Here is a 15651-nt window from a genome sequence, read left to right as displayed (position 1 = left end):
GCTGTGAGGGCGGGTTGTGAGTCGTGCTTGGGTAGCTCAGATGGTAGAGCACTTGCCTGCGAAAGACAAAGGTCCCAAGTTCAAGTCTCAGTCCAGCAAACAGTTTTAATCTGAAAGGAAATTTTGTATGTTTGTTGACTTTTATTCATTATCTGGTTTATTTGTCTTTGAATTTTTTAAATTTTAACTATTTAATTTTTTAAATTTTCCATTGTAATTTGTAGTTCCTTCATACCTGCCTTGAATTCTGTAATCCTTCTAGTCTTTTCTGTTTATGCATGCTCTGGCTATTCTTTTTTCTGTCTTTGTTTCTGCAATGTTAGTAGTTTTGAAAGTGATTTCACTTGCATATGTTATTTCTGGTGGTGTAACTATTTTGTAGTGTTTTAATTTTGTACCTATTGAGAGGTTTTCTTTATTGTGTGTATTAATTGGTGATGTGTTGTGTTTTAGTAAGTTTGTTTATTCTGTTTTGCCACAAAGGTTTCACATTAAGGTAATATGTTATGGTATGATTTCTCCAAAGAATTTAAATTTGTCTGTGGTTTTAGTTCCCTGTTTTTCTATTGTAATTTTTTTATGGGTGGTGGGTCAGTTACAGTAATTTTTTGATTTAATGTTGAGGGCTTCCTAAGTGTTGTTGGTTAGGACAGCTAGGTTGTCAGAAAATCTCAAATGATTTATTTTTATGTTTTCTTTGGGTCATCCAATTTTGATGCTTTTCAGGTCAACCTGTGCCGTTTTCTCATAATATATTCCAACACACAGTTGAAGAAGATTGGTAACAAGCAGTCTCCCAGACTCATGTCTGTTTTTATGAGTAATGGTTCTGTAAATCTCCTCTGAAATTGACACTGGAATGTTTGTCCATTAAAGTGGGTTCTATTAGTTTGTATAATTTTGGGTACAGTTCAAAATTTTTTAAGATTTTCAGAATTGGAGACACATGGACACAGTTATATATTATATGCTTTCATAAAATCTGCAAAGGTTATTGCAAAAGGCTTGTTTTGTTTCCTTCAATACACCAAGATTAATTGTAAAGTGATAATTTGTTCTGTGTAGCTTCTCCTGTAATATGTCTAATTCTAACTCAAATAACATGTAATCCTACCATGTAGAATTTTAAAGCAAATCTTGCATGTTTAGTCCAAATGAGATACATCTTTGCAGTTATCTGGACTGCTCTTATGGATTATAGCCATGGTCAAATGTTTTGGGAATTTTTTGTCGGTTATGTAAATTTTTGATGTAGCCAAGTGGAGTGAGGTCCAAACTGTGTCAGTGATATATCACACATACTGTGAAATACTTAGTCTTCTTCACATACCTTGTAATTTTTCAGCTCCTTGAGTGCTCCTTCCACCCCTTGGGCTGTTAAAGGGGTTTTGTGTTCAAATTTGGTCTTAATTGGAGTGCTTTCATTAATTATTTACCGTATTTACCCAAATGTAAACCAATCTCAAATGCAAGCCGCACCCCTGAAATGTGACTCAAAGGGGGAAAAAATAATAATTACCCTGATTTGAAGAGGCAGTTAAAAATCAAAACAAATATGGCTTAACATATTGCAGATAAAGTACAAAGTCGTCCACCTCGAGTATTTGTGGGGAGTAGTACTTACTCATAGTAATTCATGTGGAATTAAATTTAGCCTGTTGGATACTTAAAATTCCTATTACATTGCAAACTCTACAGCAGTCAGATTGCACGGTATCTCTTGAAATATTCAGAGTGGAACTAGGGCAGCTGCAGCTATTAAGACTTTTACATATTGTGCCAAACTTGTGTTTGAGTCATACATCAGTCATTCCATGTCATTCATATTTTTATTTTTCAAGGTTTTCATCCAATATAAGTTACATTTTGGCTTCTGATTTAGAGAACATACACAGATCAGCCAGAACATTATGACCACCAACCTACTATCAATATAAACCCATCCAAGCAATAGCAGCATCACCTGGTGATGAATGACTACTAGCCAGACACATACACAGTGCATTTAGTATCAGTGAACATGCTGTCCGTGTGTAGAATGAAAAATGTGTGGGATCTATTTGAGTTTCACCAAGGGCAGATTGTGATGGCCCGGAGGCTCATCACAAGAATTTCAGAAACTGCATGACTTGTTGGGTGTTCAAGGGATGCTGTGGTGAATGTCTTCAACACATGGTGAAACCCAAGTGAAACCACATTTATACATCGTGGGGTTGGGTGGTCACCCTTCATTGCAGATGTCGTACAACGTAGGCTGGGCTGACTTGTAAAACAGGACAGGTGGCAAACTATGATGGAACTAACATCAGACATGCTGGAAACAGTACAAGTGTGTCTGAACACAGAGTGTACCGAACACTCCTAACAATGTGCCTCCGCAGCCAGTGACCCATGCATATGCCAATGTTAACACCATGACATTGGCAACTATGACTAAAATGGGCACATGACCATCCACACTGAACGTTGGCACAGTGGCAGAGTGTTGCATGGTCTTCTGAATCCTGATACCTTCTTCATCATGCTGATGGGAGGGCGCAAATCTGTTGTCTTCCAGGGAAACAGCTCCTAGACACCTTAAATGTGGGACAGGAGAACAGCTGGCGGTGGCTCCATTATGCTCTAGGGAACATTCGCGTGAGCATCCATGGGTCCAGTGGAGCTCATGCAAGAACCATGGTGGCCAAGGAGTATCATACAATGGTCACACACTTCATATACCCCTTCATAATGATCATGTTACCTGACAACAGTGACAGTTTTCAAAAAGATAATGCGCCATGTCACAAGGCCAGTAGTGTGATGGAGCGGTTCGCAAAACACAGTGACAAGTTCCAGTTGATGTGCAGGTCCCTCAACTCGCCAGATCTGAACCCAATCGAACATGTTTGGGGTGTGATTGAACATGGTCTCAGAGCTCATTGTCCCCCCTCCCCGGAATTTAAAAGAATTAGGTGACGTGTGTGTCCAGATGTGGTACAAACTCCCTCCAGTGACCTGCCCTAACTTCACTGATTCCATGCCATGACACATTGCCGCTGATATCCTTGCCAAAGGTTGACATACTGGCTATTGGGTAGGTGGTCATAGTGCCCTGGCTGATTTGTGTAAATTTAGTGAAGAGCGGTCTATATATTCAAGACACTGGTTTGTATCATCTCTGGTAGAGGTTAGACAGGGTACTTTATTAGTATACTTTTTTAATATTCTACACAATATAATTTGTCTACACAGACTCATTTCCACCACAAATGATTCATACAAAATGCAAACTGCAAGTATTGTCATCACTGCAGCGAATCTTTCTCCTACGTCTGTCAGTGTTGTTGGTTGACTGCGTGATGCTTGATTAGTTTGGGGTATAAACGGACCAAACTACAAGGTCATCAGTCCCTTTTTCCTCATCCAAACAACTTTCATGTAGAACAACTCCAAAAAGGAGTTAGGGAATGTAAAAGGGTGTAAAACTAACATGGAATCACACTGAAAGAGAAAACAAAAGAAGCAAACCAAAAGGAGGAAACATACATTAAACGGAAAAATGGAGGAATGTTTTAAAATCATACAGCAGATCGCCTGGGCTGGCTGATTGCAAGAATAGAAAAGGATGAGCCAGCCACCATGCAACATGCCTAGAAGAAGAGAAACACCAAAGCAAACAAAATACATAGAAAGAGTGATGAAGATGTAAAATGGAGGAAGGATGGAGGCCTGGGAGAGAAGGCCTGATGCCCAACCTTAGATTGTATGATAAAAAAAAAAAAACCCTCATGAATAAAATGTAGAACTAAATCAGCCATTGAAGCACTGTTGCCCAACACTGTAGGTATGGTGCTGGGAAGGTTAAAAGTCTGCTGCAGAGCAGCTAAAATTGGGCAGTCCAACAAGATATGGACGACAGTCATACGGGAGCCACAGTGACACCAAGGTGGGTCCTTGCGACAGATGAGGTGACCATGAGTTAGCCAGATATGGCCGATGCAGAACCTGCAATGGACAACAGAGTCCCTGCGAGTGGTTTGCATGGATGACTGCCACACATTTGTTGTGTCTTGGTGTACTGAGGGTGCGCCATTCAGTATCCCAAATCACAAAAACTTTGTGGCAGAAGACCAATCAGAAATCAGTCTGGCAGACCGATCTCCAGAGTTGGTTTACCGGTAGCCTCTTTGGCCAGCCTGTCAGCAAGTTCATTGCCCAGTATCCCAACATGTCCTGGGATCCAAATGAAGGCCACTGAATGTCCACCATTGCCGAGGGCATAACCGGGCTTCTGGATAGTCATTACCAAAGGCTGTCGAGGGAAGCACTGGTCCAGAGCTTGTATGCTACACAATAGATGGCTACCAACTCTTCAGTGAAAACACTGCAGCCATCAGGCAAGGAACACTGTTCAGTATGTCCAACGTGAGTGTAAGCAAAGCATCAAGACTGTCAACTACTGTTCCATCAGTGCAGACTATTTCTGAGCCCTGGAACTTGCCAAGAAGAGAAAAATTGCCAGCGGAGGGCCTGAGCCTTTTGGGTCTTGCGATAGGTCCAGATGAAGCAGTGGCCAAGGCATGGACAACAGAGGTGTACCTAAGTGGACCCGCAGGAGAGGTGGTAGAGGGAAAGTGTCTAGTTCACTAAGAAGTGACCAGACGCAGACAGCAAGGGGATTCCCCATTCTGGGCTGCTATTGCGGGAGATGGATCACCATATTAGGGAAAAGGAGACAGTAATTTGGATGACGAGGTGAACTATGAATGCCACTGGAGCCACAATGGAAAAATGTCAGCTTCCACGAAGAGGCTATTCACTGGGCTCATTCGGAAAGCTCCCATCGTGAGCTGAACTCCACAGTGGTGAATAGGGTTCAGCAGACAGAGTGCAGAGAGCAATACTGAACCATACACCAGACTCCCATAGTCAGTACAGGACTGTACGAGGGCTTTGTACAGCTGTAACAGTGTAGGACGATCAGCACCCCAGGCGGTGTGACTCAAGCATTGAATAATGTTAAGAAGCTGCCAGCACTTGTGCTTAAGCTGACGAAGATGGGGAAGCCAGGTTATAGGTGGGCATCGAAGACCAGTCCCAAAAAGCAGTAAGTCTCCATCAAATACTTGGTTATCGAGGTAAAGTTCTGGATGGGTGTCGGCAGTATGACGGCAACAGAAGCGCATGATGCATGACCAATGATGATGATGATGTGTACAATTCCACATATACAGTTCAAGATACAATGTTTACTTTATTTTTCTTGGCTATTTCACCACTTTTATCAGTATTCCAGTAGAAAAGAAAAATAACCTCTTATTTTGTGCAATAGATTCTCTTGGACCTTCCCTTGATGGAAGATATTCATCATCTTCTTAATAAAGCATATTAATTTTAAAACTTTACTTCTCTTTTGTTTTATATTGCGATGAACATATTTATAAACATTTAAAAAGACTGAATATTCCTAAAGTTGTGTCACTGTCACTGTGTCTTGTTGCAACATCCATTTTACAATTTGTCGGAGCATAAAAAATGTTTCGTCAAATGCAAAAAGTAAAATTTAAATGGTAGGTAATATTTTTCTTATACTTTTCAGGCAACGTGTTTATGGAGTCACAACTGCAATGGTTAAAGTTGGGTATGAATATAGTGATTGCAAAGATATAATTTGGGATGTGCAAACAACAAAGCTCAGTGGTCATGATATGAGCATATCAGAGGTTGGAGGCTGGAATCTTGATATCCACCATAGATATAATTTCCATGAAGGTAAGATAATACTTTGTGTGTTGTAGCAAACACTGCAAACGACTTAAATATTGATCAGTAAGAATCACTGCTAACATGTATGTGCTCATCTTTCAAAATAATCAAAGAACCTACTGAAAAATATATAAACACTTTATTTAAGGATCAGACTGTAATGAATTACAATGCAACATGTGTGAAAATTGATCCAATACACAAGAATGATTCAAAGAATAGAGCTCACATCATTTAATCTCACTAGTAGGAAATTTATGAAATTCCATATGTAAAATTTCAGCCTCTGATCTTTTCAGGAAACTGAGATCAATATGCTTTGTATTAAAGAGCTACAATGGAATAATGACAGCCATCTCTAAATCCTAGTCACTTTTTATCTCTCTTTAATAATACTGTCATGAATACTACCCTATAGAACAATCAAAAATAAATTCAAACATACCTAATAAACTTTCAAAAAATAATACTCTCTTTTTTCCTACATCCTTTGACTGATTGCATCACTGAACACATCACCTATCTCTGATTTATTAACAAAATTGTTGGTAATTTACCTGCCATTTGAATGGTATGTTCTATCTGAAACTCTGTATCCTTGTTGCCATTTCTACTATGAAATCAATGGGATTTTTTGTGCCTCAGGAAATTGTTTAAAGGAAATACCATGTCTGGAAGCATTACATTTAGCAATTTGCTTCATGTATCATCCACAGCATTAAATTTTCCATTTCCTTTCACTGCAGTAAGTAAAATACTCTGTCTAACTTAGTTTGACTTCCACAGTAACCTGTGCTGCACAAAGGAAAATCCAGCCCATATGTAGCACATATGTGTTTCCATACAGAAGGTCCAGTTTCAACTGAGTCTCCTGTGGGTTCTTATTGAAAAACTGTATAATGTATTAACTAAATGTGTCACTTCTGTGAAAAAAGGTGTTTTGGGTGTTTTGTTTAGTTAGTAAGATCCACCACATAAAATACACTAAGATTGTGTATCTTTTTGTGACTGAGACAAATTTCTGGTATCTTGGACAATTTATAAAATGTTTTTATCATAGAGTCATTTGATCCTCAACACACTAAATTATTCACTTGGCATGTCATCTACATGCTGTAAAAGTTCCCATTATTCATAAAATTCTATTTTTTAATTTGTTTCCAACTAAGGAACAGAATTTCTCAGAACAAGCCATAATTCCAGCAAAATATTTATGTACTCTTATAAATTGGCAGAAACACAACTGTTGTCTTTTGTAGCATACGTTGTGAATCATACCAGTGGCTTTAATTATTTTTAACTTTTCACACAAAGCAAGTAGAGTAGCAATTTATAATTGTTTCACAGTGTGGTACATGTTTATGTAGTTTTGTTCAGTACGTCAATTCACTTTCAGTTGCCTAAAGACTTGCCTTAATTTTCATGGAACTGTAGATTAAAAGTGTGTGTATGTGACCAAATCTCATGCTAGAACAAGCAGATGTATGAACATCATTTGAATGCATAATTTTATAGGCATACTGCAGAAGGGAGATGGATCCAACATTTATTTAAAACATAAGCCACGTGTGATACTGACGACAATGGGAGATGGGCACCAGCGGCCCCTTGACTGTTTTGACTGTGACGGCCAAGCATCTAAGCAAAGGCTTTTAGCTCCTGTTGCGCTTGCTGCTGCAGCTGATGGATCAATATTTGTCGGTGATTTTAATTTGGTGAGGCGAATATTGGTTGATGGAACTGTCAGAACACTTGTTCGACTCAAGTGAGTATTCTTTCTGCTCAGACTATAGAAACAAATTAACTCTCTCTCTCTCTCTCTCTCTCTCTCTCTCTCTCTCTGTGTGTGTGTGTGTGTGTGTGTGTGTGTGTGTGTGTGTGTTTGTTTGTTTTCCCAGAATAACAAAATATTATTACTAATTATAGAGATTTTTCTTGCTTCAATTTTCAGTCTCCCAGAACATCCAGTTTGAAACTATATTATAAAAGCATGTCAGCAGTTTGTTTTTTTCCTCCCCTAACAATGATACATACTTTTATAGATGACTCACTATGTGGCATACCTACTTTTAGAGTACAAAGCCAGTTCCAAAAGAGGTTGTGAAGACAGTGATTACTAAATAACACAAAAAAAGTATCTCTAAGAGATTATGAATAATTTGGGTACCTTGTGAAAGTCAATTTCAAGTCCTTGCCTAGTGCGCAATTTTAACTTCCTATAAGTGATCAACATATCATATGCATAGCCAAAAGAAAAACTGTCTGAGGCTGTAACAGTATTGAAGCTCTCAGCACCATGCTAGGGTCTCTGTGACATTTAAAAGTAACAGGATGGAGCAAGGTATACTCAGGTGGGACAACTGGAAGAGCTTTCACTGCAGATGATAGGTCTTATGGTTTGAGTGCTGATGCAGTAGACGAGTACTCCCAAAGCCAGTATCCATAAATCAGTGTCATCATTTTGTTTCTGATTACTTATGTAAACCCTCCAATACTGAGTTTGAAAATGTGGTTTTAGTTGACAGATTTGCTCCTTCAAAATCGATTTTTGCTCCCATGTACAAGCTCAGTCATTCTGAAAATGAGCTTGGGTTTTACCTTGTTTTTAAAAATGATGGAGTGCTTTTTTGAGCAACAAGGAAGAAGAAGAAATATTAGACAGGGGAAGAAAACATACCAAATCTCCCATATTGAATTAAAGAGAAACCACCACCCTGACGACTAAATTCGGATTCAGAACAGCAGATTTCCAGAGGACGTTCCTGTAAAACAACTGACAAGACCAGAGAATCAATGTCCGACTGGGATAGCTAAAATCAGTCCAGCAAAAAAGTCTTCCAAAATTTGTTTATTGCCTTCCAGAAGTTTTGCCACATGTTAATGTAATAAGTTTCAACTTGACACAAATTGTAAAAATGCATATTTGTTGTTCATCCATCCATCTATCCAACAATCCAAACCAGTGCCCTATATCTGGCCAGTGCCAGATTCGGAATTGGTGTGGTAGTTCCCCAATGTAGAACTATACCTTTATAGAGAATATTGTTACAGAGGGGTTGGTTGCTGCTCCAAAAGGCATGTTAAGGCTAAGAATCTATGGATCCCTTCTGCTTGCACGTCGTGTAGCTGGAATGGAACCAGCCAAGTATTCACGTGAGTGGATGTGGAAAAACTACTAAAAACCACATCCAGGCTGGCCTGTACACCAGCCCATATAATTAATCCATTAGGCAGATTTGATATGGGGCTGGCACAGCTCCTCATGACCCGGAGGAATGTGCTTTAATGTGCTCAGCTATCCACGCATATAATTGTTTTTCACATCAAGCGCTATAAAATGACGCATTTGTTTACAGCCATGGCTTTAATAGATCATATTGGAATTCTGAACACATGATTGATCCATTAATCTGCAAAAACAGTTAGTGGCATTATTGGCAACCTTTTTAAAAAACTGTCTTTGGAGACTCAAAGAGGAAAACAGCTGTACATTTAATGATAATGCAGTTCAGGCTTGGGCACATGTGAAACCCTTAGCTTGAAATTCAGTTCATAGCAGAAGGATATAATACTCAGAAATAAGCTTGTGAATGTTCATTAGAAATCCGTAGCTACCTTATTAAAGCTGCACCCAGAGATTCCTAATTTCTCCTTCAGAAGTAATTTAAATATCTAAGGAAACATTTCTGATTTATTTTCAGTGCCACGAGGGTGTCTTACCGCTATCACTTAGCTCTGAGTCCACTAGACAACGTTCTATACATATCAGACCCTGAATCTCACCAGATCATACGTGTGAGGAGTGTTGATGATTACTCAGATCCAGAGCATAACTGGGAAACAGCAGTTGGTTCAGGGGAAAGATGTCTTCCGGGAGACGAGGCACACTGTGGTGATGGCGCTCTGGCACGTGATGCAAAGCTGGCATACCCAAAAGGTATGTACAATCCATTTACACTATTCCACATGATATTGGAAGATTTGTTTACTAAATCAAGTCATTTATAAACAGGTGTTGCTGTATCAGCTGACAATGTTCTATACTTTGCTGATGGAACCAATATCAGGATGGTTGACAGGGATGGAATTGTGACAACAGTCATTGGTGATCACATGCATAAGTCCCACTGGAAACCAATTCCCTGCGAAGGGACATTAAATGTGGAAGAGGTTTGTTGACTTTGTATTATACTGTGTTGGGAATATTTCACCAGATAAGGAATAACTAACATGTAATGAAATTGTGATACAGTGCACTGGACTAAAATTGAGGTATAGTGCACACACGTTATGCATACAGTTTACCAGTCTCTCACAGACAGAGGTATGGAGGGGGGGGGGAGTTTCAAGGAGAGAATGAAGAACAGACAAACGGGGTTTTATATTCACTTCACCAAGCAGCTAAAACAACTTTCATCTAACCAAGCCAAGGTAAAAATTACATTTTAAAACTAACATTATTTGTTATTGTGCTATATGAAGGTGCACATGCTTAGAGAAGATAAAATTAGTGCATTACTGAATTAAGATGGAATATATGCAAGCTTGAAGTTGCAGATTATGGCCCTCTAGTTATGCATCAACATATATAATGTAAATTTGTAAATGGAAAATACATATCTCACTTTCATTATTCCTAATGTTGCTTAGTTTTGTTCTGATGCAACAGTAAAACCTGTGTTATGAATATGATACAAGATTTTGGGTGGACATCATTAAAACAAAGGTATTTCTCATTGCGGAGGGATCTTATGACATTTCAATCACCAACTTTCTCCTTAAAATGCAAAAATATTTTCTTGATCCCAACCTACATGGGAGAAATCATCATCATAATAAAATAAAGGGAGTCGGAGCTCACACAGACAGATACAGGTGTTCGTTTTTTTCCACATACTGATCAAGGGTGGAATAACAGAGAATTATTGTGAAGGTGGTTCAGTGAACCTTCTGCCAGGTACTTCAGTGTGATTTGCTGAGTATTCATGTAGATGTGGATGTAGATGAAAGTCATATATTATTACCATGCTAAATTAAGGTAACAGTTTCTGTTAGTTAGTTACATGTTCTATGCATCATTCTGCACGACAGATTGTATTGATATGGAACAAGTCATTTTTACATTCACATCACAAATTAATTTGTACATACGGTTACATTCTGAACATTTCTAAGGTAAGTGAGACTATCAATTAGGTGCCGTATGAGAGTATATAATAATTAAATACTGATAAACAACAATGGTATTATCTCTCTCTCTCTCTCTCTCTCTCTCTCTCTCTCTCTCTTTAGCTAGCTATCCATTTATGTTCGCAGTACACGTCCACATTCATGTCTCTGTCTTTCTTCTCCTGAAACCAACATTTCAAACAATAAGCATTAATAGATGCTCTAACCATATTTTGTGTTTATTATGTACTTACCTCTTTTTTGTTTTTTGTGTCTAGGTTCATCTTCGTTGGCCCACAGAGCTTGCAATCAATCCTCTTGACAATTCTCTTCACATCATTGATGACCATATGATCCTTCAGTTGGCTCCAGATGGCCGAGTGAAAGTTGTAGCTGGTCGCCCATTGCATTGTCCCTCTCCAGCAGGTGGCTATGACACTGAACTTGCTACACATGCAACCTTGGTAATGCCCCAGAGTATAGCATTTGGACCATCTGGAGACCTTTATGTTGCTGAGAGTGATTCTCAACGAATAAACAGGGTGCGAATCATCGGTACAGATGGAAAAATTTCTCATTATGCTGGAGCAGAATCAAAATGCAATTGCCTAGATAGAGGCTGTGATTGTTTTGAGGAAGATCATTTCCTCGCATCCACTTCGAAGTTCAATACAATTTCTTCTGTCGCAGTTACTCCCGATGGAATATTGCACATATGTGATCAAGCAAACTACAGGATTCGTTCAGTGACAGCAAGTATCCCAGATGCCAGTGTCTCAAGAGAATATGAGATATATTCTCCTGACACTCAAGAGATTTATGTGTTCAATCGCTTCGGTCAGCATATCGCAACCCGCAACATTCTCACAGGAGAAACAAGTTATTTGTTTACATACAATGTAAATACAAGCAATGGGAAACTTAGCACAGTGACAGATGCTGCCGGAAACAAGGTCTTCCTCCTGAGAGACTATTCAAGTCAAGTGAATTCTATTGAAAATACTAAAGGCCAAAAGTGTAGATTGAGAATGTCACGCATGAAAATGCTCCATGAATTAAGCACACCAGACAACTATAATGTTACTTTTGACTATCATGGACCAACAGGTCTTCTTAAGACTAAACTTGATAGCACTGGCCGGAGTTATGTTTACAACTATGATGAATTTGGAAGACTAACTTCAGCTATAACTCCTACAGGAAAAGTTATTAGTTTGTCATTTGATCTCAGTGTGAAAGGAGCAACAGTGAAAGTAACACAAAATAACCGGAAACCAGTTTCAATGTTAATAAAAGGGTCAACAGTTGTTACAAAAGTTGGTAAGTAATTTTTGCATGGATTTTGAATTGTTATGTTTTAAAGAATAGCATACTAATAAAGGAAATTAATTTACTGTATGAGTCCACAATACTGCAAATATTTTCTGAATAAAATCATCTAGATTACTTAATATAAATAGTATAAAAAAATCTATGCCTGAGATCAGCTTCTACTAACTTTTTCTATTCTTATGTAAATAATTTATTTCAATATATAACAATGACTTATTAAAATGATGGCATGTTAATATTCAAACCTTTCAGCACCTGTTGTATTGAAATTGTAGTTCTTACATTTTTCTTGAAGTCTGAGGATATTTTGTATTTCTCATAATTTTGCACACCATGTGGAATAGTTCTGTTATGGCAGCTCTCCCAAGAATTTCAATAATTCTCACAGGGTCTTCTGGGGTCTTCTTTCAACTTACATCTTTCAGTGCTCTGTTAAATTATTCCTTCAGTATTCCAGCTCCCAGTTGATCTTCATCTACTTCCTCTTCCCTTTCTGTAATATTTTCTTCAAGTTTATTTCCTTCTGTACAGCTCTTCAGCATATTCCTTCCACCTTTCAGCATTTCCTTCTTTTCTTAATAATGGTTTGCGATCTGAGCTCTTAATTTTCATGCTGCCACTTCTGTTTTCTCCTAAGGTCTTTCTAATTTTCCTGTAGGTGGCATCTATCTTTCCCCTAATTATGTTGTTTCTGCATCCTTACATTTCTCATCTATCCATTCCTGCTTTGCGCTTCATGTCTATCTAATATTTTAGACTATTATAATCCCTTGTATTGGTTCACATGCCGCATTTTTTATATTTTCTTCTTTTGTCACTTAGATTCAATATCTCATGCATTTTCCATGGATTTTTACTGGCTTTTGTCTTTTTCCTGATTTGATCCTCTGCTGCCTTCACTATTTCAACTACCAAGGCTACCCACATGTACTCTAGTATGTTACTTTACTCTGTTTCAGCCAATCAGTACCTACTGCTTACTTTAAAACTCTCAACAACCTCTGGTACTTTCAACTTATCCAGGTCCCATCTCCTTAATTTTCCACATTTTTGCAGTTTCTTCAGTTTTCATCAGCAGTTCATAGCGATGCTGCCACTTCTGTTTTCTCCAAAGGTCTTCCTAATTTCCCTGTAGGTGGCATCTATCAAGCGATGCTGCCACTTCTGTTTTCTCCAAAGGTCTTCCTAATTTCCCTGTAGGTGGCATCTATCTTTCCCCTAATTATGTGTGTTTCTACATCCTTACATTTCTCATCTATACATTCCTGCTTTGCATTTCGTGTCACACTTTTCTCATGTGGCGCAGAACATCGAAGCCTGGTGCTAGCAGATGGCAGTGTCACCAGTACAACACCATGGTCCCCTGCTGTAGCCACAGACACAGTGCCATACCCAGTATTATCTGACATTGATCCTGTTCTCGGTGAAAGCTTTCCTGTTCCTACACACCAGAGAACAGAGCCACAGAGACAGTGCCATACCCAGTATTATCTTACATCTCAGAAGTCCACTTCCCAAACGTTATGCAGTTTAGAATATGGTTCCAGAATATTTGTCTTACCATTATATAATCTATTTGAAACCTTCCTATGTCTACAGGTTTCTTTCATGTGCAACCTTTTTTCATAATTTTAAAACCAAGCATTAATAATGATTAGATAATGCTCTGTGCAGAATTCTACCACGTGGCTTCCTGTTCCATTCCTTTCTTCCAGTCCATGTTCTCTAACGATTTATCCTTCTCTTCCTTTTCCTACTATTGACTTCCAGTCCTACATTACAATTTAGTTTTTGCCTGCCTTAACTATCTGCATAATTCCTTAAGGAACAGTATTACAGTGTGGGACAATCTATGTTATTCTACATTGTATTACTTAAAATATCATGAAAAAATTTATACAAGGCATTTGAACAAGTCACTGATTCATTTATATTTCTGAAAAGATTAACAATTGTCACACTTTTTTTAGGTGATGCAGAACATCGAATCCTGGTACTAGCAGATGGTAGCGTCGCCAGCACAACACCATGGTCCCATGCTGTAGCCACAGACACAGTGCCATACCCAGTATTATCTGACATTGATCCGGTTCTCGGTGAAAGTTTTCCTGTTCCCGCACGCCAGAGAACAGAGGTTGGTGGAGACCTGGCAAACCGTTTTGAATGGAGATATTTTATGAGACGTGCATCAGGCAGTGGAAAGAGAGCTGGAAGTAGTGGTGGAAGCGGTAGTGGTGGTAAATCAGTAGTGCAGGTTGGACGCAAACTGAGAGTCAATGGAGAGAACCTGTTAACAATGGAATACGATCGTGAAACTGGCACTGTTGCTGTTTTCATGGATGATCGTGTAGAACTGCTGAATGTCACTTATGATCGTACTGCACGCCCTGTTAAATGGGGTTCCAGGTTAGTGCAATAAATTTAACATTTACTGTGCATGTTCCCTATGTTGAGTATGAATTCTTTCCTCAATGTTAAATGTGTATAGTATTCTACCAACAAGAGGTCATTTCAGACACCAGCTCAGTATGAGTATAATAGGAAACAGAATCAGTGGTTGCACATCACTTCTGAAAATTATCTACATTTGTGAAATATAGGGTTCATATGCTGTCTGTGCTGTTCAAGGTTTCCCACATTCAGTACTGATATAGTTCAATTTCTGTATAACTCCAGCATCCAGCATATGGTAGTAAGTGAATTTAATTCTGTCAAGATGAACATGGGATGTCTCATTATAGTTAATTATTCAATATAATGTTGTACTTTCATATTAGTTAAGACATGGAATGTTACACTGCCACACAAACAAAACAGGTTATAAAATACAAAATGCCAAATCTAACATGTTGTATCTTATAACTGCAGCTACCAATAAAATTACACAATATTTTTTTATATGCAAATTACCTTGGGTTCAGTTTTGGGATACCTATTGTTATGTAGGCAAAGCACTGTCTGAATACACCTTGTATTCCTCATGTTAATAACATATATGAGTGTCACAACTGAGTTGTAGTTAGGAGGCTGCCTTATTCATTTTCTTGTTGTCCTATCCTACAAAAGCTGGTTTACTATGAATTTATGGAATGTAATCTCTTTTGTCTTTTGATGTTTAGGGAAGATGTAATGATTTCTTTTATTTATTTATTTATTTATTTATTTTTATTTATTTATTTATTTATTTATTTTTTTCAAACAAATATCTGAACCAAGATCCTTCGACCAGCATTTATTATTTACACTGAAATAGCTTTCATTATTGACAAATAATTATCTTATAGATTCCATGTGAGGGAAGGGGCTAATGATATTCTTTCACAGTCATGATCAACATGTTTTTGCCAATTCAGTATGGTACTGATGTTAACTCTATATGGCAGATAAAAAATAAAATTCTGA

General features: G+C 38.2%; 1 protein-coding gene across 1 annotated transcript in view; it reads left to right on the top strand.

The window, feature by feature from the left end:
• LOC124622892 (teneurin-m) overlaps positions 1–15651 on the top strand; it is a 119166-nt gene that overhangs the window by 91889 nt on the left and 11626 nt on the right. Inside the window, exons 17-22 of the mRNA XM_047148682.1 lie at positions 5582–5754; positions 7264–7513; positions 9450–9685; positions 9761–9918; positions 11196–12237; positions 14220–14655. Coding sequence (XP_047004638.1) covers positions 5582–5754; positions 7264–7513; positions 9450–9685; positions 9761–9918; positions 11196–12237; positions 14220–14655 — 2295 coding nt within the window. The remainder of the gene's footprint in view (positions 1–5581; positions 5755–7263; positions 7514–9449; positions 9686–9760; positions 9919–11195; positions 12238–14219; positions 14656–15651) is intronic.

The sequence above is a fragment of the Schistocerca americana genome, chromosome 7 (genome assembly GCF_021461395.2).
Source record: "Schistocerca americana isolate TAMUIC-IGC-003095 chromosome 7, iqSchAmer2.1, whole genome shotgun sequence".
Classification (NCBI taxonomy): domain Eukaryota; kingdom Metazoa; phylum Arthropoda; class Insecta; order Orthoptera; family Acrididae; genus Schistocerca; species Schistocerca americana.
The sequence above is the reverse complement of the archived record's forward strand: the minus strand, read 5'-3'. Positions and strand labels throughout refer to the sequence as shown.